Consider the following 20747-nt stretch of genomic DNA (forward strand, 5'->3'; position numbering starts at 1 on the left):
AAATGGAGGGATATTTTATTTGTTGGGGAAGAGAGTTGAAGGGGAGAGGAGTTTAATAATACCAATGCAAAAGCAAAAGGAAGGACTGAATTTCTAATTTTTCTATACTATCTTGCCTGGTGATCTCATCAGCTCCCATGAGTTAAATGATGTCTCTGCAAATGGTTCCTGGATTACTAGTCTTAGTTTTTCTTCTGAGCTTGGAAATCTTGAATTTGATGTCTTAAAAACATCTTTAATTCAGCATATCTGAATTCATCTTTATCCCAAATGCTCCCTTTCTCTCAGTGAATTGTCACCATCCTCCCATCACTCAAGCTTGAAAATGTGGTTTTGTCCTCATCTTCTGGCACTCAACCCCTCAGATATAACATTTTGTCACAAATGTGTCAAATTCTTCCATAAACAGATGTATCTTACCAAAGAACCAAAAGAATCTTGCTGTGCTATCCAACCTTAAGACTGAGTCCATGTGAAAAGTTTGTCAGTGGGTGACAAACAATTGCCAACATGGGTCACATGAATACTCAGACCACTCCAACCAACCATCCTCTTGAAGCTGAAATTCAAAGGAAGGAGCAAATCTATAGGCAAGCCACTGAGGGACCCGACTCCCTCATGGATTGGTGGATCATGAGAGATTTCCTATGGAGGAGAATGGACTTTGTAATTGGCAATGAAAAACTGAATCTTAAATAATCTAATTATTCTGAAGATCTTTATTACTTGATAAACTGTGATTGCTTATAAGTATGTTCAGAGAAATAGAAATAGAATTCTAAATCCTAATTTATTTCCAAAGAAAAGAAAATTGATGGGCTGGTCTAAGGTTACAAAAAATATTCTCTCACCCAGTTGGAAATATGAAAAAAAAAATCTCTGGTATTTGCAAGTTGTGTAGCCAACAAGATGGCAGATTCATTTATCAGATGGGAAATAACATGGTCAGATCTAACTTTAGAAAGATCATTTTGAAAGTTGAGGGGAGAAGAGAATTTGTAGACAAAGAGGATCACAGGAAGTAAAATGAATAATTTTGCGTATGAAATTTTTATTTTTTTCCAATTATAAGCAAAGATAGTTTTCAACATTTATTAACAAGCTTTTGAGTTCTTTCTACATTATTCTATCACCCTCCCTTCCCCCCATATCCATGGCAGCAAGAATTTGATATAGATTGTACATGTACCATCTCATGTTTAACTTATTTCCATATCAGTCATGTTGTAAAAAGAATTCAAAATAATGGGGGAAAAATAAGGAAAAAAACCAAAAATTTTTAAAAAATGAAAATATATGCCATAGTTTTTTTCTCTAGATGTGTATGGATTTTCCATAATATGTTTCTCAGGATTGTCCTTGATCAATCACTGATGTTCTTCTGATTCTGCTCATCTCATTCAGCATCAGTTCATGGAAGTCTTTACAGGCTTTTTTGAATGATTGTACTTCATTACATTCATATTTTAAAAAGGTTTTGCACAAACCAAATTAATGTAGATAAAATATGATGAAGGCCTCATTTCTCAAATATGTAGGGAAACCAAATTTATAAAAATACTAGCCATTGCCCAATTGATAAATGATCAAGCTAACAGGCAGTTTTTAGAAGAAATCAAAGCTATCCACAGTATGAAAAATGCTTCTTATATCTGACAGAAAATGCAAATGACAAATATTGGAAGAGATGTGGACCCTAATGCACTGTTAGTGGAACAACTTGGAACTATATCCAAATGGCTATAAAACTGTACACATACCACCAGTACTATATCCCAGAGAGATCAAAGAAAAATGACCTGTAAATATTTACAGATCTTTTTGTGGTGGCAAAGAATTGGAAATTGAGAGACTGTCTCTTTGTAGGATATTATTGTGATGGGATAAAATTGTGCTATGAGAAATGGTAATCTGGAGGTTAAGTCATGAGAGAGGTCTATATGCTCATGACCTTGTGTCATTGTCTTAGTCTTTAAGGTTGTTTGGTCTTTGGTGCCTCTCCTATGCCTTCTGTCAAACCCTCCCAAAGAAATGAGATCTGTGGTACTTGGCCTAATAACTTGAGGCTACTAGATGATCTTTTTGTGCATTTAGAAACACAAAAATCAAGTGATGGTGAACTCAGGTTTTCAGATCTATTATTTTGTATAGGAACTTTGAGAAGCCTGGCATCCATTATTATGCAGGGCTAAGTGTAGACTATTAACAGTCTGAAGGAACTTGGGGAAAAGCTTTCCCATGGGAAATTGCTATTTCTGGGAAAAGCACCTGCTTTGTTAAGATGTCACTTATTCTCAGACTCTTCCAATCCTAGTAAAATTTGGCCAGGAAATTTCTTGCTGTCCCCGAGACACTGAGTTTGAAAAGTGCCCTGCCTTACAGCTGAAATAATTCTTTGGATCAAACTACAAAATGCAGAGTGATCAATCCGTTCTTCAATCCACACAGTAGTGGTTTGAAATCAATCACTTCAAATAGGTTTGGTGGCAGCTAGCCTCCCTTCTCAGGATGGTGGTGTATTCAGTAGTTTGGTTCACTGGCCTTCCCTTACTAAGGCTGTGACTTCTGCCAGGCTTATAGGAGATGGTCCTGGTTGGTGGGTGGCAGCAGTTGTCTTGAAAAAATGCATTTGAAACCATTGCTACAACCAAAGCAACCCTTTATAATTAAACATCTTTATCACCTAAGTCCAAGGAACAAAGAATAGGGCAGAGAATCATAAGGAGGGTTTAGCCATTGCTTCTGCCAGGGACTTGAAGTTACACAGCTGGATCTGCACATCTACTGTCAGGGGATCTGACTTGTAATCTGCTTCTTCATACACTGTGGTTTCTTTCTTTTTGTCTGAGAACAAAAGATAAGTACATTAACTGTAAATCAAGTGGTCCTTCCCTCCCACCATCTCCTAACTCACTTCCCCACACATCAGAGGAAATGATCATCATCTCCTCTTGGCCCCAGAAGTCCACTTGATCTTTACCTAGTGGGGCATAAATTAGTGAAAATTCTTTATCCAAGTGGTGGTATAGCCTGAGGATATAACCAGGTGATTTAAATAAATTCAAGGCTGGTTGGTTTGCATTTATAAGAGTAAGTTTAAGATTCATTCCTACCTTTCTAAGGTTTACATTGGTCCTTCTCCAAATATTAGTCAGTCAGTCAGTCAGTCATGTCAGTCAACAAGCATTTAAAGTGCTGGGAGGGAAATAGGATGGAAGGAAATATAGTAATAATAACTATGAATGTGAATGGAATGAGTTCACCCATAAAATGAAAGCAGATAGCAGAATGGATAAGAAATGGATAAGAAATAAGAATCCAAAGAGTTGAAGAGTTGTTAAAGAGTTGAAACAAAGATAAAGCACCGGCCTTGGAGTCAGGAGTACCTGGGTTCAAATCCAGTCTCAGACACTTAATAATTGGGCAAGCAATAATTGGGCCTTGGGCAAGCCACTTAACCCCATTTGCCTTGCAAAAACCTAAAAAAATAAAAATAAAATAAATAAAGTGCTGGGAATACAGCAAAAGATAAAAAAAGATAGGCCCCTGTTCTCAAGGAGATCACAATCTAATGAGGGAAGACAACATGCTAGCAACTACATACAGACAAGATATAGACAAGATGAAGCTAAGGTAATCTTAGAGGAAGGGGAGCTGGGAAAAACTCGTCAGAGGTTTTTTTTTTTAGTTGGCCCTTGAAGGAAACCAGGGAAGCTAGGAAACTTGAGATGGGGAAGAAATGAGGAAGGAGAACATCCCAGGTATAGGAGACCATAAGAATTTAGTCTGGAATTGAAGCATCATGTGGGAGGAACAGCTAAGAGACTGACATCCCTGGATTGTAGAGGTCATAGTGGGAACTAAGATATGAGCAGTACTGGGAGGGCAGGGAGAAGCTGGGTTATAAATTTACTGGATAAGGAGAGGGAGTGACTATCAGACTGGTATTTTAGAAAAATTAACATTTGGGTGGAGCGTGGATTCTGGCAGGGAGAAATTTGTGGCAGGGAACCAGCCAGGAGGCTACTGCAGTATTGCAAGATGCAGCTGAACACCTATATTGAGGGAGAAGAGGGATGTTATAAAGTTATAATTGTTAGGATTTATGTACAAAAATGCTCTAAATTACTGATTAGAGAAATACAAATTAAAACACTGCTGAAATGCTACCTCACAATTATCAGGTTGATCATTTTTGTTGTATTAGCCAATATTGGAGGGAATGTGGGTAAACAAATGCACTCTGAGCAGAGTTGTGAACTGATCCAGCCATTCTGGAGAGCCATATGGACCAAAGGACTATAAAATTATGCATACCTTTTGATCCAGTAAGACGCACATGTACAAAAATATTTATAGCAGCTCTTTTTGTACTGGCAGAGAATGGCTGAACAAATTATGATATATGAATGTGTTAAGAAATCATGAAATGGGGTGGCTAGGTGGCTTAGTGGATAAAGCACCGGCCCTGGAGTCAGGAGTACCTGGGTTCAAATCCAGTCTCAGACACTTAGTAATTACCTAGCTGTGTGGCCTTGGACAAGCCACTTAACCCTGTTTGCCTTGCAAAAACCAAAAAAAAAAAAAAAAGAAATCATGAAAGGTTGGAAGGACTTGCATGAACTGATGCTGAGTGAAGTGAGTAGAACCAGGAGAACATTGTACACCTTAATAGCAACATTGTGTGATGATCAACTAAGATGGTCTTAGTCTGGCTTAGCAGTTCAGTGAAAATGTCATCCATGTTCAGAAAAAAGTCTGTGGAGTCTGAAAGCAGACTTTCACTTTTTAAAACTTTTTTTCTTTTCTCATGGTTTTTAGTTCTGATTCTTCTTTCACAACATGACTGATATGGAAATATCATAAATATGACTATACATGAATAACCTGCATCAGATTACTCACTGTCAGGAGGAGGAGTGAGGGAAGGGAGACAGGTAGAAAAATGAACTCAAATTCCTTACAAAAAGATGAGTGCTGAAATGTAATTGGAAAATAAGAAAAAAGATCATAGGAAGGAAGGACTTTTTTTTTAACAAAATAAAAGTTGAAAAATGAAAAAAAATTGGTAGGACTTGGCAACAGATTGGATATGAGGTGAGAAAGAGGGAGTAGTTAAGGATGACTCCTGGGTTGTGAGTCTGGGTAACTGGGAACATTGGAGGAGGGGAGAGTTTAGGATGAACAAGCATGAGTTCCATTGGGGACAGTGTTGAGCTTAAGACATCTAAAGGACAACCAGTTCAAGTTGTTCAATTGGCAGTTGGAGATGTCAGACCAGAGATCAGGAGATCTTGAAAGTAATTGCATAAAGAAATCAACTTAATGCATGGCATCTGATGAGATCATCAAGCAGATTATTATTGAGAGAAGAGGGCCCCAAACAGGGTCTTGTGCAATGCCTACAGTTAGCAGGCATGACTTGGTTGAAGTTTGGGGAGACTGAGGAAGAGGAGAACCAGGTAAGGTCTAGCATATTTAAAGCCTGCCAGGTCTTTCTTCAAGACCAGTAAAAACCTAGAGAGAAGAGAATATCCAAGAACAAGAATGTTCAACAGCCTCTGCCCATTTGGAGACCTTCAATGATAAAGCTGTCACTGCTCCTAGGACAGATGATTATTCCATTATCTTTGAAACTTATATCCATTGAGCTAAATTCTACTGCCTGGGGCAAAGAACTAGTCAAATCACTCCTTCATATGTCATCCTTTCAAATACTCAAAACCAAATTATCTTGTCTCTCTTTTTTTTTTTTAGGTTTTTGCAAGGCAAATAGGGTTAAGTGGCTTGCCCAAGGCCACACAGCTAGCTAATTATTAAGTGTCTGAGACAAAATTTGAACCCAGATACTCCTGACTCCAGGGCCAGTGCTTTATCCACTGCGCCACCTAGCTACCCCTATCTTGTCTCTCTTAAAACATTTCTTCTCTAGGATAATAAACACAAACTGTTCCTTGTCATATCATAGTCTCTGGAATGTAATTTAATCAATAATTTATTTAGGTGGTTCCAAAATCCAGCCTATCTCAAACTTGCATATTCCCAATGAGGGCACAATGACTCTCCCAATCATGCAAGTTCAAAACACTGGGGTCATTCTCAAGTCTCACTCTTGCTTACCTCACACACACAGCTCACTAGCAAATTTTGTCATTTCTACCTTATTTATCTTTCCTCAAGTATAAATTCTTCTATTTGGCATGTAAAATCCTTCATAATCTGGCCTCATTTGACTTTCCACTCTTGACATTCCTCTTTTCTATATACCCTTATGCTTCATCTACTCTGATGCACCATCTTCCATTTTAGTATCTATGCCTTGGTCATGCTCCATGCCTGCATCCTCCTTTCTATCACTTAGAATTCCCAACTTCCTTCAAAACTCAGCTCAAACACCAACCTTGTCATTGTGGTAATGTAGCAGATTGGAAAGATTAGGATGCACATGGATGGCGACACATTAGAGAAAAGAACTAAAGGAGAGATAAAATATTGCATATTATGAATTCAAAACAACCTGAACTCAGGTTTGGGGATCCAACTTAGTGTTGGATCTATGGAGCAGATACTATCAGAACTCTATGGCAGCAAACGATAAGACAAGCAGAGTAAGGCCGGGCAGGTTTTAATATGTTAGAAATTCTGAGTTTGGTCTTATCAAAAGATTGTTATAACCAAACTAGAATTCCTGAAAGAGATGCAGCAAGAGATTTTAAAAAGGATATTACAAATGAAATGAGAACTCCAAAGAATTTGAAAGAGATTAGACAGGTTAGAATAGGAAGTACAATGGAAGAACAGCACATGGATAAATGGGAGGGAAATAGGATGGAAGGAAATATAGTAATAATAACTCTGAATGTGAATGGAATGAGTTCACCCATAAAATGAAAGCAGATAGCAGAATGGATAAGAAATGGATAAGAAATAAGAATCCAAAGACTTGAAGAGTTGTTAAAGAGTTGAAACAAAGATAAACAATTAAAACAAAGGACTAAAACAGAATTTAATATTCTTTAGCTGAGGTTGAAAAGGTAGAAGTAGCAATCATGATCTCAGATAAAGAAAAAAGCAAAAATAGATCTAATTTAAAAAGATAATTGGGTATGGCCTTGGGCAAGCCACTTAACCCTATTCATTATTGCCTTGCAAAAAAAAATAGATAATTGGGGAAACTTTATTTTGCTAAAAGGGAATCATAGACAATGAAGTATTATCGGCACTAAACATATACCTAAAGGCATAGTACCCAGATTCTTAAAAGAAAATGTTAAGTGAGTTACAGGAGGAAAAATACAATAAAACTCTACTATTATGAGTTTAGTATTGCTTTTGATTTTTCTTGTTCCTGCTTTTTTTTTAACCTTAGTGTAATTGTAACTCTCTGATCATTAAAATCAAATGAAATAGTAATCTATATGTTTGTCCAAAGTATAGATTGTCATGGGAGAAGAGCTAGAACAGAGTTTACATCTAAGAGGGCTTCCATATAGATTGTGGTTCTCTAGATGCTCTTGATTGTAGATTGATTGCACATCATGCTGGGTTATATCAAACCCCAGATTACATCAGGAGCCTTATCAATTAGTACCACAAATTCAATGAAGTCTTTGACTTAACTATTCACTTGAAAATGAAAGGAATGAAACTGCCCATTTTTCTACATAGTCCAGTTACTTAGAGAGCTTGTTCATTGGTCCAACTTGTAGAGAGAGCTGCCAGAAAGTTCATCTGACCACATTAGAGAATCTGTACTAGAAAGAAATCTTTGAGGATATTTTCATACTACAAATAAATACTAAAAATGGACAATGAGTTGGGTCTAGAATTTAGCAGAACAACAAGACAGGCTTAACAAATGCCCATCCTTTTAATGTTGACATTTTTTTGGAGGTATTATATGGCTGTAAGCAATAGAAAATTATAATTTTCAAAGACATTATACTGAGGATCACTCAAAGGACAATGGTAATGTGGGCTTTAGCAGGCAAAAGATACAGAGAAAGAGAAACAATGACAAGGATGTCATCAGAGAAGTCTATGTTAGGCAAAGATGAACTGATCACATGGTCCGTATAAGGGTTGACTGACCACTTTGTGAACCATTGGTATTCTCCTAAGGTCAAGAGAGTGAGGAAGGCACCAATTTTGAAGATGATATAAGAATGACTTAGTTGTACACATTCAAGCAGGCATGAATGGTTGCAATCTAAATTTTTAGAGGGTAGAACTACACTGTTGACTTTATAGTTCCAATGAAGTATTTGATAGTAATTTAGAAATTTATTTCCTGTGAGTTTTTCTTCTATTCCAAATCATAAAGTAAGCTTCTTTTGGGCATGGATCATCTCTTAGATTTTATTTTTATTTTTATTTTTTTTAGTTTTTTTGCAAGGCAGTGGGGTTAAGTGGCTTGCCCAAGGCCACACAGCTAGGTCATTATTAAGTGTCTGAGGCTGGATTTGAACTCAGGGACTCCTGACTCCAGAGCCAGTGCTCTATCCACTGTGCCACCTAGCTGCCCCATCTCTTAGATTTTAACAGGAGAACCTGACATATATACAGTTCACCATAGATCCATAGATACTGGTTTCTTTATTACCTTTGTCCACCTTTTTTATATTTTTCTTGATCTTTGCCTTTTGGTCCTAAAAAAAGCAAAAAGGGATCTTTTAAAGAATGATTAGGCAGAAACTCTGGGTGGGGTCTAGTCTTAGCTCTCCCATTTACTATATATAGCATTCAACACTTCATTTTCCTCTCTGGGTCTTACTATAGCATATGTTTAGTGAATGTTTTTAATTTTAGTTGAATTTCCTTTCCTCAAAAGGAGTTATAGATTAGCTTTTCTTTTTTTCTTTCTTTTTTTTTTTTGTTTTTGAGGCAATGGAGTTTAGTGACTTGCTAGTGGCTTACTACAACTAGTAAAGGTGTGAAGCTGGATTTGAATTCAGATCTTTCTGACTCAAGGACTAGTGCCCTATCCACTGTGCCAACTAGCTGGTCCTTGAATTAGATCTTTCAGGATTTGACATCTGTGTTCTAAGGTCTTTAATCTCTCTAATACTCTTTAGGGTCCCTTTGAAACTTGAAATTACATGATTATGATTCTAGAGCAGATCTGAATGGAACCAATTATGGTAAGTCTATATGAATTATCTGGTCTTGACTTTCTCCTCTCTCAGTGCCAGTCTTTCTTCCTCTTCTGTGTCTCTTGGCTCAACCATCTGTTTAGAGACTTGGCATTTAAGGTCAGTAAAGGGCTTTGGTTCATGGTTGCTTTCTCCTGTGTGTTGTGGGGGAATATTTATTTTGCCTGTCTGATTTTCTCCCTATAGATTCTCTCCTCTATGTAAGTGGGCTTCTTTTAGTTAAAATATAAAAAATCAGATCAGAGGAAGAGTAGGCTAGGAAAACACACTTTCTCATATTTTTGTGGTGATAGGTAGAAGTCCAGTTTTTACTTTCTGATAGGTTTGACCTTCTTTATGGCAGATTGTAAATTAAGGAATATGTGTGTGTGTGTGTGGGGGGGAAGTGAGATGAACTGGTGGGCTGGCCAAAGGCTGATGATGAAAAACAGTGACCATACCCTTGTAAAGGTCATTTTGTCAATTTCAGCTGTACGGACTGTCCCAAAATTGCATACAGAGGCCACCAGGGTCTCCCCAGAGAGCAAGGGCTCCAGGTTGATCACTTGACTCCCTAAGACTCGCAGGATGGGGGCATCCTGTCGAACTTCATAAGGTGTGTCCTTCCTTTTTTTCTTCTCCTATGGAGAAAGAATAGAAGGATTAGAATTCAGCAGAGTCTGGAAAGAGTTTGAAGGAGAAAATCATGTGGGACACAGCAAAGATGATTTAATATTAGGAAAATGATTTCTATAATTTCAATAAAAATAGAATCTTTTATATATCATATGACTTAATAGAAAATCTTATAAAGACTTAAAAGGTCTTTGATAAAAATAAATCTATTTGAGTTTAAAATACTCACAAAAGAGAACTGATGATAAATTTTATTCGAAATGAAGAGTTAACATTCAATTATCCACAAAAGAGAAACAGGGAGACACATTCTGACCCTACCCCATCATTGAATGCCAGGAGTCCATTATCTTTACTTACCTTCCCTATTACTTTGGCTTTTTCTTTTTCCTTTTCTTTCCCTTTCCCTTTTTTGTCCTCCTCTTTCCCTTTTTCCTTCTTGTCTTTGTCTTTTTTCTTCATGTCTTTCTTTTTTTCCTTCTCTCCTTTTCCTTTCTTGCTAGTTGGAGGACTCTCCTCTGGAGCAGGAATAATATGCCAAGAAACTATCTAGAGAAATCAGAGATATTCTAATGAATTTTCCATAACTCACCCTCCTCCAACATTCACTAGGCTTAATAGTCTGAGGAGCCCTTGCAGGGCTTTTTTGGCTCTCAGGAAGACCAAAGGTTCAGCCATTCAATTAATAAGCCCTTATTAAGATCCAGGGACTGTGTTCAAAAGACAAAAGACACTTTCAGAAAGCCTCTTAGATCACTGTGTTTCAGTAAACAGTAAGGAATCCCTTAACTGTGTCCCTTCCTGGTGAATAAGGGGTTATCCAACTTTTAGGAACATCACTAAGGAAACCAGTTTTGTAAGAAGATGGAGAACATTCCGTAGTACAACCCTAGATCAAGTCACTCTCAGGCACAGCTCAATATTTGGGATAGTAAAGCTGAGTTCTCACCCAAACACCACTCCCTTCCTACAAGAAAAAGTTACCTTTTCCTCCACTATTGAAATGCAAGTTCCTAACAACAAGAAGGCCTTCAGTGGCCCCAGGTTCTTCAGAGTATGCTTCTTCTTATAATTATACTCAATAACATTGGCCCAAGATTTTCGTATTGTGCTAAAGAGAATTGACCTTTGGGGAGAGAGAAGGCAAAAGAAGATATCACATAACCATAGCTATGACCATCAAAAAGGGCAGCTATGCATATCAACTATGGGGTACAGGTGGGGAAAATGACAAGCTTTCTAAAAAAAAAAAAAAATTAACATTTTTTAACATCATCTTCCTTTTCAAACATTTCCTTCTTGCTTTCCCTACCCAATAAACTCATCCTTTATTTAAAAAAAAAAAAATTTAAAGGAGAAGAGGAAAGTTCAGCAAGATAGAACATTCACTTAGTCATACCCATACACTCCAGTTCTGTATTAAGGAAGGTTAGAGATGCATTTTCTCATTTGCTCTCTGAGACTGAGTTTGGTTATTATCATTTTACTGCATTGTAAGAAGCTTCCTATAACATGTAGAAAATGGAAGAAAATTTCTGTATTTTGCTTTCTGGAAACAAGCCTGTCAGAGCCAATCTTGTTAATTAAATGATTTCAATTCTAGAGAGAAAATCCACACTGACAGAAATCTGTCTAATTTTTGAAAATATCTCTGACACGAGCACTTCTTCTATACTATTAACCCAACTTCAGTCACTTAAAATGGAAAACCCCTGGAAAGCCATTTTTTTCTATACAATTTAATCCACCCAAGGGCAGAGATAGGGAATAACTTTGATTAGATTGAGATGTTCTTGTTCTATGTCTGATTAGCATCCAAATTGATCTTATAGAAGTTTCTAGTATTTTCTGTCTTAAATTTTTACCGAGTTTACTTACAGAAAGTACTTAGGCCTTTGATTATAATGAGATTTCAGGGCAGGACATTTTCAGAATTGATGGTTAAGAAAAAGAAAAGAAAAAAAGACTGATGATATTTTTCATTAAGGTGGGAACAAGGACACTAGCCTGAACAAAGTGGTACAGATGAGAGGATAGAGGAAGGAAGCAATTTAATAACTTTGTCAAAAGGTTTTAAACTCTTTACCTGAGAACACATTTAAGTATGAGAGGATGTCCCAAAAAAACTAGACAGGAGAAGAGGGTGACCTAGATCACCCAAGGCTATGGAGAGGTCAAGAAGGATGAGCATGGAGAAAAGGCCATTGGATTTGGGGGTGAGATAATTGGTCGTTTTGGAGAGAGCAATTTTAGTTGGTTTGGATTTTAGCTTTTAGAAACCAGACTGCAGAAGTTGAAGAAGAGTAATAGGAAAGGAAGGAGAGACTCTGAATACAGACATCCTTCTCAAAGAGGTTAGGCATAAAGAGGAGGAGATACAGGATGGTAGCTAGTGGGGATGGCATGATCAAGGTGGGCTTAGGGAGAGCCTTAAAGGACAGTGGGAGTGGGGATAATATAGAGAAGGTGATCTGTGTGAAAAGATGAGATGGAATTAAATCCAAGGCTCAAGTAGAAGGTTTCCTCTGCACATTTCAAAAGGAAGAGTGGGGCAGCTAGGTGGCATAATGGACAGAGCTCCAGCCCTGGAATCAGGAAGACCTGAGTTCAAATGTGACTCCAGATTTACTAGCTGTGTGGCCCTGGGCAAATCACTAAATCCCTCCAAAAAAGAAAGAAGGCCACTTCTGAAACAGTGGTGATGTAGAAAAAAGTTAAGGAAGGCAGCTGAGTGATGAAAGAAAAGGAAGGGGGGGGGGTAATAGTGACCTCTTAGCTAATGGTCCCCTCTTTGTGTGTGTGTGTGTGTAAAAAATATAAGTCAAGGCCCTCAAAAGAATGAGGAGAAGGGAAGGCATAGTAGGTTAGAGGAGGGATGAAAATATTTGGAAAAGTGGCTATAGTAAGTGGGATGTTGAGTCAATTAGGAAAGTGTAGAAGGAATAAGGCTGGGAGGTGTTCAACCCAGTTGAATTCAATTCAACCTAGTTGAAATTATGTCAAATACATTTGTAGAGGATCCAGTCAAAATGGTTTTATGGGTTTTCTTCATCTTTGTTCAACAGCACATGAGTAGGAGCAAAGATGACAGACAGTGGGAGTAATCCAACCCCGGGGCTTGGCAAGCAAGATCAGTGCTAGAGTAAGGGACCTTGGGAGAAGCACCAAAAGGTCAAGATAGTGATGGTAGGAGAGAAAAGATCAGAGGTCCAGCTGATATCAAAGAACAGATTTTAAGACTGCAAGGCAGAAGAAGAGGTGGAGTGATGGGTTATGATGTAATAAAGCAATTTCACAGTTTGGTAACATCAAATGTTCTTTCTATGGGTGATGGCATCTAGGGGTGTTGAAAAGACCAAAGCTATGGCTATCTCTGTATGTTGTATTTCTGAGAGAAGCATACTGAAAGACCTCTGGCTTAAAGAGCAGCATACATAGCATTTAACCTATGAAATAAAGTTTCCAAAGGAATGGAGACACTGCCTCTGAAGCCTCAGAAATCTGCAAAGAAGCTGAGTTATAAGAAATGGGGCTGAAGAGAACAAAAAGTAGGTGCTAAGAGCTGAATTACCAGAAGCAGAAAACAACAGTCAGGGAGCAGCTATGGGTCCCAGGAGGGCCTACCAAGAGCCCCTGGTGGGAAAAAAGCATGTGACCCAGACAAAGGACCCAAGGAGAAAGATTTTATAAAAAAAAACAAACCACCTTGATTATCTATCCCCAGACCTTGCTCAAGCCTCCCTATTATGTTTTTTTAAAGAAAATGTTTTCCTGAGGTTTGTGAGCCCAGGTGCTTGTAAATGGGAACTTTTGTTAAAGGCTAATCCTTGAGGGAAATTCTAGGTGTTGTTGTCCCTAGATACCACATGGGTGGAGTCAAAGAGCCAGAAAAGAAAAAGGTCTTCAGAGAATATAGAGATGTTTTGTATTAAGGGGGAACCTTTGACATAAAATGGCACAAAACCTGCCCTGTTCTTTACTAGCTGATATGTAGCTGTTGAGGGTAGTTGAAGATGGGAAAGAGAAGGAGCTAGCCAGCAGAGACATCACTTGACCATGATGTTGCTCTTTTGTGAATAACTTTAATTGAAATGTAAGAGAGAGAGATTTTCTGACATGTGTGGGCATGCCAAGAAATAATAACCTATCAAATCTACCCCTAAACTGCAGAGGAATGGGGAAAGAGGTACCCAGTTCTCTGAGGACTAGAGACAGTTTTACTATTACAGAGACCTCTGCTCTTAGTGTGTATAGTCACAAGGGATGATCAGTGGGTTGATAGTAATCAGACCTTGTTACTGACCATCATTAGGACACTGTTCATTAGTACCCCAGTGGTTAAATAGAATACAATCATTTTTATTATTATGAGTCTGAATTTTGATGCCAGAAAAAAATTTAGAAATACAAGATTAGGTTCATTCTACCTAGGCTCATATATTTGATTTAACCTTCCCCTCATAATATTTAACAACAAAAAGTTAAAAATTCTGGCTCAAAATCTCAGCAAACTAAAAAATATAATTAGCTTCAAACTACTCCCTTATTGTCTTCCCTGATAATTCTGGCTAACAAAGATTTGACTATACTAGGAAGAGGAGACTGAATAGTCTGTGTAAAAAGGAATCAGGAATATAATTCTACTTGAGAATCCTGAGACACATGGTTAGACCTTGCAGGTATCTAGGGTAGAAGTTCTTAATTTTTTTTTTTTTAGGTTTTTGCAAGGCGAACGGGGTTAAGTGGCTTGCCCAAGGCCACACAGCTAGGTAATTAAGTGTCTGAGACTGGATTTGAACTCAGGTCCTCTTGACTCCAGGGCTGGTGCTTTATCCACTGCGCCACCTAGCTGCCCAGTTGTTAATCTTTTAAGGGAAGGTTAAGATCAAGGTTTATAAGATTGATTTGGGAGTATGATGAAGTCTCCAGAGCCTTTCTCAGAATAACATACTTTTTAAATAATGATAATAATAATAATAACAATAATAATAATAATTGAAGGAAATGTTCATTATAATAAGACTTAAGTGAAAATAAAGATTTTTTTTTCTTTATCTTGGACCTTTTTAAACTCTAGTGACCCAATGGTTTCCATCCTTACCCTGGAGCAGGTTTGAGCCAGGGATCTTCCCCAGGCTCTTTATCCTCCTGGATAAGTGTTGATGACGATAATGGGTTTGGGGTGGATTTTTTAACCTGCTAGGGGAAAACATACAAAGATGACCACAGTGCCTTGTTGAAGAGAGGTTTCACCCAAAGCAATTGAAATGAATTCAAGCCAGGTCCTGAAGTCAGGAAGACTACTCTTTCCAAGTTCAAATCTGACCCCAAATATTTAACCGTGTGACGCTGGGCAAGTCACTTCACTTGAGGTCTATTGGCCTCAGTTTTCTTATATGTAAAATAAAATGGAGAGGGAAATGGCAAACCATTTCGGTAGCTTTGCCATGAAAATTCCAAATGGGATCACGAGGAGTCAGACATGACTGAAAATAGCTGAACAAAGACCAGGGATTAAGTAAGCAATTGCAAAGTTCAATGTTGAATCAATGACCTGTGGGTGGGCAGGGTCTTACATCAACTAATTCCTCTTAGTGGGGGTTGGTTAAGTACAACTAGATTAATTCTAAAGATCTGGTGGGACTTCTGTGGGGAATCCATAGTTCAGAAGATGACTGATTTCTAAGGAAGTCAGTGGGTAAACCAAAGACCATCTACCATATTGGTTGCCACAGGAATGTCAAGTGGGGCCATGAATTGGAGGAGCCCAACCATGTTAAAACCCTCTCTGGTTTCCCCTGGGGAAGCCACCTAACTGCAAAGGCAATGCTTTGGCCTCTAAAGGAAAAGAAGACAAGGCTGCCCATCTGAAGGATATTTGTGACTGGGGGGGCCTGAGTTGTTGTTCAATCATGTCCCACTCCCTGTAGGCCATACTGTTAATGGGATTTTCTTAGCCAAGATATGGGAGCAGTTTTTGCCATTTCCTTCTCAAGGGATTTCCCAGGGTCACATAGCTGGATTTGAACTCAAGTCTTTTTATAGATCTAAACCCAGAGCTCTATCCATTGAGTCACCCAGCTGCCTTTGGGATGTTGGGGTGGGTTTCCCTCCCTTTCCCTTGACATCCTCACTCTAGAAAAGAACTCTCACTCACCTCTTCCACAGTATTTGCATGCTCCTTCCCAGTCTCTTTTTCATCCTCTACAAAATTATATGTCACATAGTAGTTATAAACAATAAAAGGACCTTCAATCAATGGTTCTGGGTCAAAGATAGAAGAATCCAAAATGCCTGTCACATTCTTCACAGTCACAGTTATATAGGCTGCTTCTTCGGCAAGCCCTGTAGCAGGGAGGTGGGTGTCAGTCTACAAAATCTGGGGATGGAGGGATCTTCATGGTGCCAGGGAAGTGCTTGGAAGAGGGAGGGAAGGGGGGGAAGTCTTCGACCACCTAACCTATTCCCCCAAAATGAATCCCAACTTTATGTAGTTGTGGCACTGGCCACTAGAGGGTAAGCTTTAGTCAGTGAAAAGCCTACCAAGCACCGAGGAAGGTTTTTGTTTACAGGGCTATATTCTGGGCTGGGAGTGGTTCATAGCATCCGCCAAAAGCAAACTTGATCACAAAGGGGAAATCTGGGAGTTCCCCTAGTTGTGGAAGTGGGACACATTGCTCAGATGCAATTTAGCAGGATCTGATCCTGTTGGGGGACTTGTGGTAGAATAGAAAATAATGATGAGGATGATGATAAACCTTTATTAATGTAAGCTCCTTCAAGGTTGCAAAACTTTACAAGTGTTATCTCATTTGATTTTCACAACCACCCTAATATTTACAGATAGGAAACTGAAGCAGAGGATAAGTGACTTGTCTACAGTCACATAGCTGAGGTGTGAATTTGCACTCAAGTCTTCCTCTCATCTACTGGGCTAGCTGGTTGCTTCAGCCTCTTAGTGTTTAGAGAAAAAGAGGATTATTGGATGGGGCCTTTCCCTCCTCCTCCACCTTACCTAGTTTGCAACTGAGTCCCTGGAACAGATACCTCTCTTCAGGGGAGACAGAGATGTCATCTAGCACAAACAATTGGGGCAGGCAGTCTATGGTGTATCCGCGGTAATGGGGCACCAGAGCCAGAGGGTTTCCCTGAAGCACTAGTAACCTCAGCTGTGGCAGCGTACACAGACCAGCAATCATGTAACGCAGCTCAGTCAGCTCATTGTAGCCCAGGTCTAGGGATACCAGGTTAGGCCTAGAAGATGAAACAGCTCAGGGTCAACTCAAATAGTGAGGCAGGCTGACATATCGAAACACCAGGAATTCTCTGGTTCAAGCAATGCTCCCTCAACTCAGTATGGCTGGCTACCTACATGCTGAACTTTGTAATTTCTAGTTGCAGGAGATTTGTGACATCAACAGGTAGATATAGCAGATATTAACCTGGACCCCCCCTTTTTTTTTTAAGTTTTTGCAAGGCAATGGGGGTTGAGTGGCTTGTCCAAGACCACACAGCTAGGTAATTAGGAAGTGTCTGAGGTTGGATTTGAACTCAGGTACTCCTGACTCCAGGGCCTGTGCTCTATCCACTGCGCCACCTAGCTGCCCCCCTGGACCACTTTTAAAAACCACCATCCTTAATCCAATAGAATGTAAACTACTCCATGGTAGACCCCTTTTTTCATTGTCTTTGTGTCCTCCAGGGCCACAAACACAAGAGATCCTTAATAAAGGCTCGTAGGATTGGACTTAAAATGGTGTACCCTTTCCAATTCATCCCATTCTAACTCTGATCATCCCTTGTTCATTTGCTTTTCTAGATAGACAGAGGTGCAGAAATGCGACACACTTCTGGGTTAGCCCTATGCTATCTGCAACCCTGATACATAGACTTTCACTCAGTATTTCTTAGCTGATTGAAAAAGACCAGAGAAGGATAATAGGGTTGAAGTAGTAGGGATAGCAGAATAAGAGACAATTGAGGATCTAGCAAGAAAATGGAAAGTTGGACCTGGAGTCAGAATGACCTGAGTTCATATCTGGTCTCAGATACTCACTGTGTAACCTTAAACAAGTTATTCAACCTCTGCCAGCTTTGGTTTCTTCATCTTAAAATGAGTCTAAGAATAGCACCCACCCCCTAGGATTGTTGTGAGATGTGAGAGTATGAAAAACACTTCGTCAGCCTTAAAGCTCTGTGTCAATGTTAGCTACCCTTGCAACAAGCCAAACCTCTGAGAAGTTTTGTTATAAGCTGTTAAGACTAATGTAGAAGGTAAGGCTCATGCTTCTCCCATACACATCACAAAGTCTGGAGGAGTAAGTAGATGACACCGCTGCCCATAAGATCAAAGTCCTTTCTGGTCATAGATAATATGAGGTCAGTCAAGATGTCAGAAAGCCAAGACTATTAGTTTCTCAAGGACTGAGTCTGGGGACATGGCAAAGAAGAGGGCAAGGAGAGGAAAAAATGGGCAGAGGGTGGATTTTCCCACTGACACAAATTAAAAATGAAACAAATTTTAGCTCTAAGTATCAAAGCAAAAAAAAAAAACAACCTCCCAAAAAAACCCTCAACACCAAACAGATTATCAGTACCTTATCTTTTACAATTACACTAAATACTAACAATTTCTTAAAGAATAAATATCCTCACTCTAATCTTTCCTTCCCTTTTATGACATTTGCTCCTATATGACACTGTCAGAAGTTGGTCTATGAAGGGCACAGGAACAATCAGTCACTTGGACTGCATTCTTCAAAAGAACATGTGAGATATATGTTCCATTTATTAAATTTTGAAACAATGCTTAGAGATATATCTCATATATGAATTATCTCTGGCTCATTCTATTATTCAGACTGCTTTTTTTCTTAGCAATTTTGCTAAGGCCCAGGAAAGGAGGGTTGGTTATAAACTAATGGTTATAAACTAATCTGTTACACAGGAGCCTGGTAAATGGTCAACAGAAAAAGAGAAGGAATTCAGAAGTTATGGTCATAGAGTAGGATTTGGGTTCACTGGCACTTTCCACTAATCAAAGTATTTTTTTTTCCCCTAAGAAATTCAGTTCAACAGGTCTTTTTTGAACAAGGAGACTTGCTTGCCAAGGTCAATCTACCCTTTTAGGGTATCAAATACTTGCCTGGTCATCTTTGTGATTATCTAGAAATTCAATTACTCAGACTATGGAAGAGGGATTAAAAGTGATCTTAAACTATGGAAATTCTACCTAATGAGAGGTAAAACAATTGCACTATTTTCAGATTGCTTAACATGGTTTCCTTCACTGGTCTTCCATCACAATGCCCTGGGATTTTGAATTCTCCATGGCTGACCCACCAAAAAGATCATAAATAAGAACTATTATATAACCATGAACACAGTGTGCTCAATAAATAAAGAATGTATCACACCAGTGTGTGTAATATGTCACAGCATCTTTCCATGGAAAAAATAGCAAGGTGTCTGATATAAAATACTTTCTGTTAAATCTGCTATTGTTTTCTAGGTTTCCCTCATTTGGTGGGTTGGATGAAAAATAAAAATTTGAAATTTAGACATAAGCCAAGAAGTGGCAACAAAAAGACCTAAATCAAACTTTTATCTGCCAAAAAATATTAACATTTGGTCCTTAATTACCAGTAGGTGGATGTGATAAACTGACTTTCCAGAAGGCCATGAAGTCTATTATGACCCAAACCCAAATGCTGGAGAGCTGGTGGGGGTTGTGAACACAGACACTGGATACTGGTCATCTCATTTCCATAGAGCTCCAGAACCTGGTTAAGGAGAATATCACAGAGGCAATGAATAACTAGGAAGAAAGACAAACCCAGAAATTCCTTCCTTTTTCAGAGACCCAGGAAACTCAGAAAAGGTGTTTTTTTTTTCAAAAATGGTCCCACCTGGGACCTGATATAGTTATTCTATCTGTTGCAAGAGGAATTTGTTGAATGTGGATATTGCTGATCACTCTGGACACAGTCTTGGGCTGGGCTCCAATGATTGATGATTCACCAATTGAAGTCCAGAGAAGATCATTCTCTAGAGAAGGAATATTTTCCCTGTGGTAGTCTGTAAGAGTTGTGAAACTAGCCACTTCTTTGGTGAAACTTTTTCCTTCCTTGAATTTTAGGAGGTGGGTTCTTCTATCCTCATCCTGAGCCTCCACTCCTCCCACCATGATGTTTTTGAGAATCAAAGGGCAATACTAATTAGCCAGCAGAAGCAAGGTGAGGCAGAGAGGGTTAGTTAATGACCAGTAATCCTGAAAAAATGGGCCTATTCAGCCTTGGCAGCAATTTGAGGATTTCTGAATGTTAAATTCAAACTCTAGCATGCTTCTCAGAGAAGGTGAACTTCGGCATATCTATGGAGATGTGGTCTAGTTTTGTATGGGTTCATGTTCACCTGGGAACTTTTTTTATCTTAAGCCTTTTTTTATGGGAGGCAATTTACAATATTTTATTCATTAAGACTCATTCTCTTACACTCTAGATTCTTTGTGTACATTTTGGGGAGACCCTTTATATGTTCCATCCTTAAGTTTTATTTTAGGTATTTCCTTGGAATTTCTGAGGGCCAAGACAGAGAGAAAGAGAAAATGATTCCCTCTTTTTTAGGGTTCAGCAAGCACTGGATCCCCTCACAGGGATCCAAGTTTGTGAGAGCCCAGAGTCCCTTCCTTCTTAGCGTCCTTTGGCCATGAGGTATATACTGTGTCATTATGAAGGAAGGTGAGGTCTTAACTAGATCTTATAGCTCCCCCCCCTCCCCATCTAGCCTAGGTCTCTGTAAATAATAGCAGCTTAATAAATATTGAATAAATGATTATGTTTGTATAACTTTTAGCAGAACACTTGCTTTCAAGGAGAATAGGGAGAAAGGGAGGGAGAAAAATGTGGAAATCAAAATTTTACCAAAAAATGAATGTAGTTAACTATCTTTGCATATAGTTGGAAAGATAAATGTATTATT

General features: G+C 38.7%; 1 protein-coding gene across 5 annotated transcripts in view; it reads right to left on the reverse strand.

Annotated features, from left to right (window-relative positions):
* Positions 1-2642: 2642 nt before the first annotated feature.
* LRRC43 (leucine rich repeat containing 43) overlaps positions 2643-20747 on the reverse strand; it is a 36640-nt gene continuing 18535 nt past the window's right edge. For 3 of the 5 annotated variants that reach the window (XM_074205549.1, XM_074205551.1, XM_074205553.1), the window contains 9 exons: positions 19410-19549; positions 16783-17021; positions 15925-16112; positions 14869-14966; positions 10752-10893; positions 10128-10316; positions 9593-9772; positions 8603-8648; positions 2643-2844 (listed from right to left, as the gene is read on the reverse strand). In XM_074205549.1, the coding sequence (XP_074061650.1) occupies positions 2717-2844; positions 8603-8648; positions 9593-9772; positions 10128-10316; positions 10752-10893; positions 14869-14966; positions 15925-16112; positions 16783-17021; positions 19410-19549 (1350 nt within the window). In that variant the 3' untranslated portion in view covers positions 2643-2716. The remainder of the gene's footprint in view (positions 2845-8602; positions 8649-9592; positions 9773-10127; positions 10317-10751; positions 10894-14868; positions 14967-15924; positions 16113-16782; positions 17022-19409; positions 19550-20747) is intronic. The other 2 variants (XM_074205552.1, XM_074205550.1) reach the window with 2 other exon arrangements.

The sequence above is a fragment of the Macrotis lagotis genome, chromosome X, assembly GCF_037893015.1.
Source record: "Macrotis lagotis isolate mMagLag1 chromosome X, bilby.v1.9.chrom.fasta, whole genome shotgun sequence".
NCBI classification, from domain to species: domain Eukaryota; kingdom Metazoa; phylum Chordata; class Mammalia; order Peramelemorphia; family Peramelidae; genus Macrotis; species Macrotis lagotis.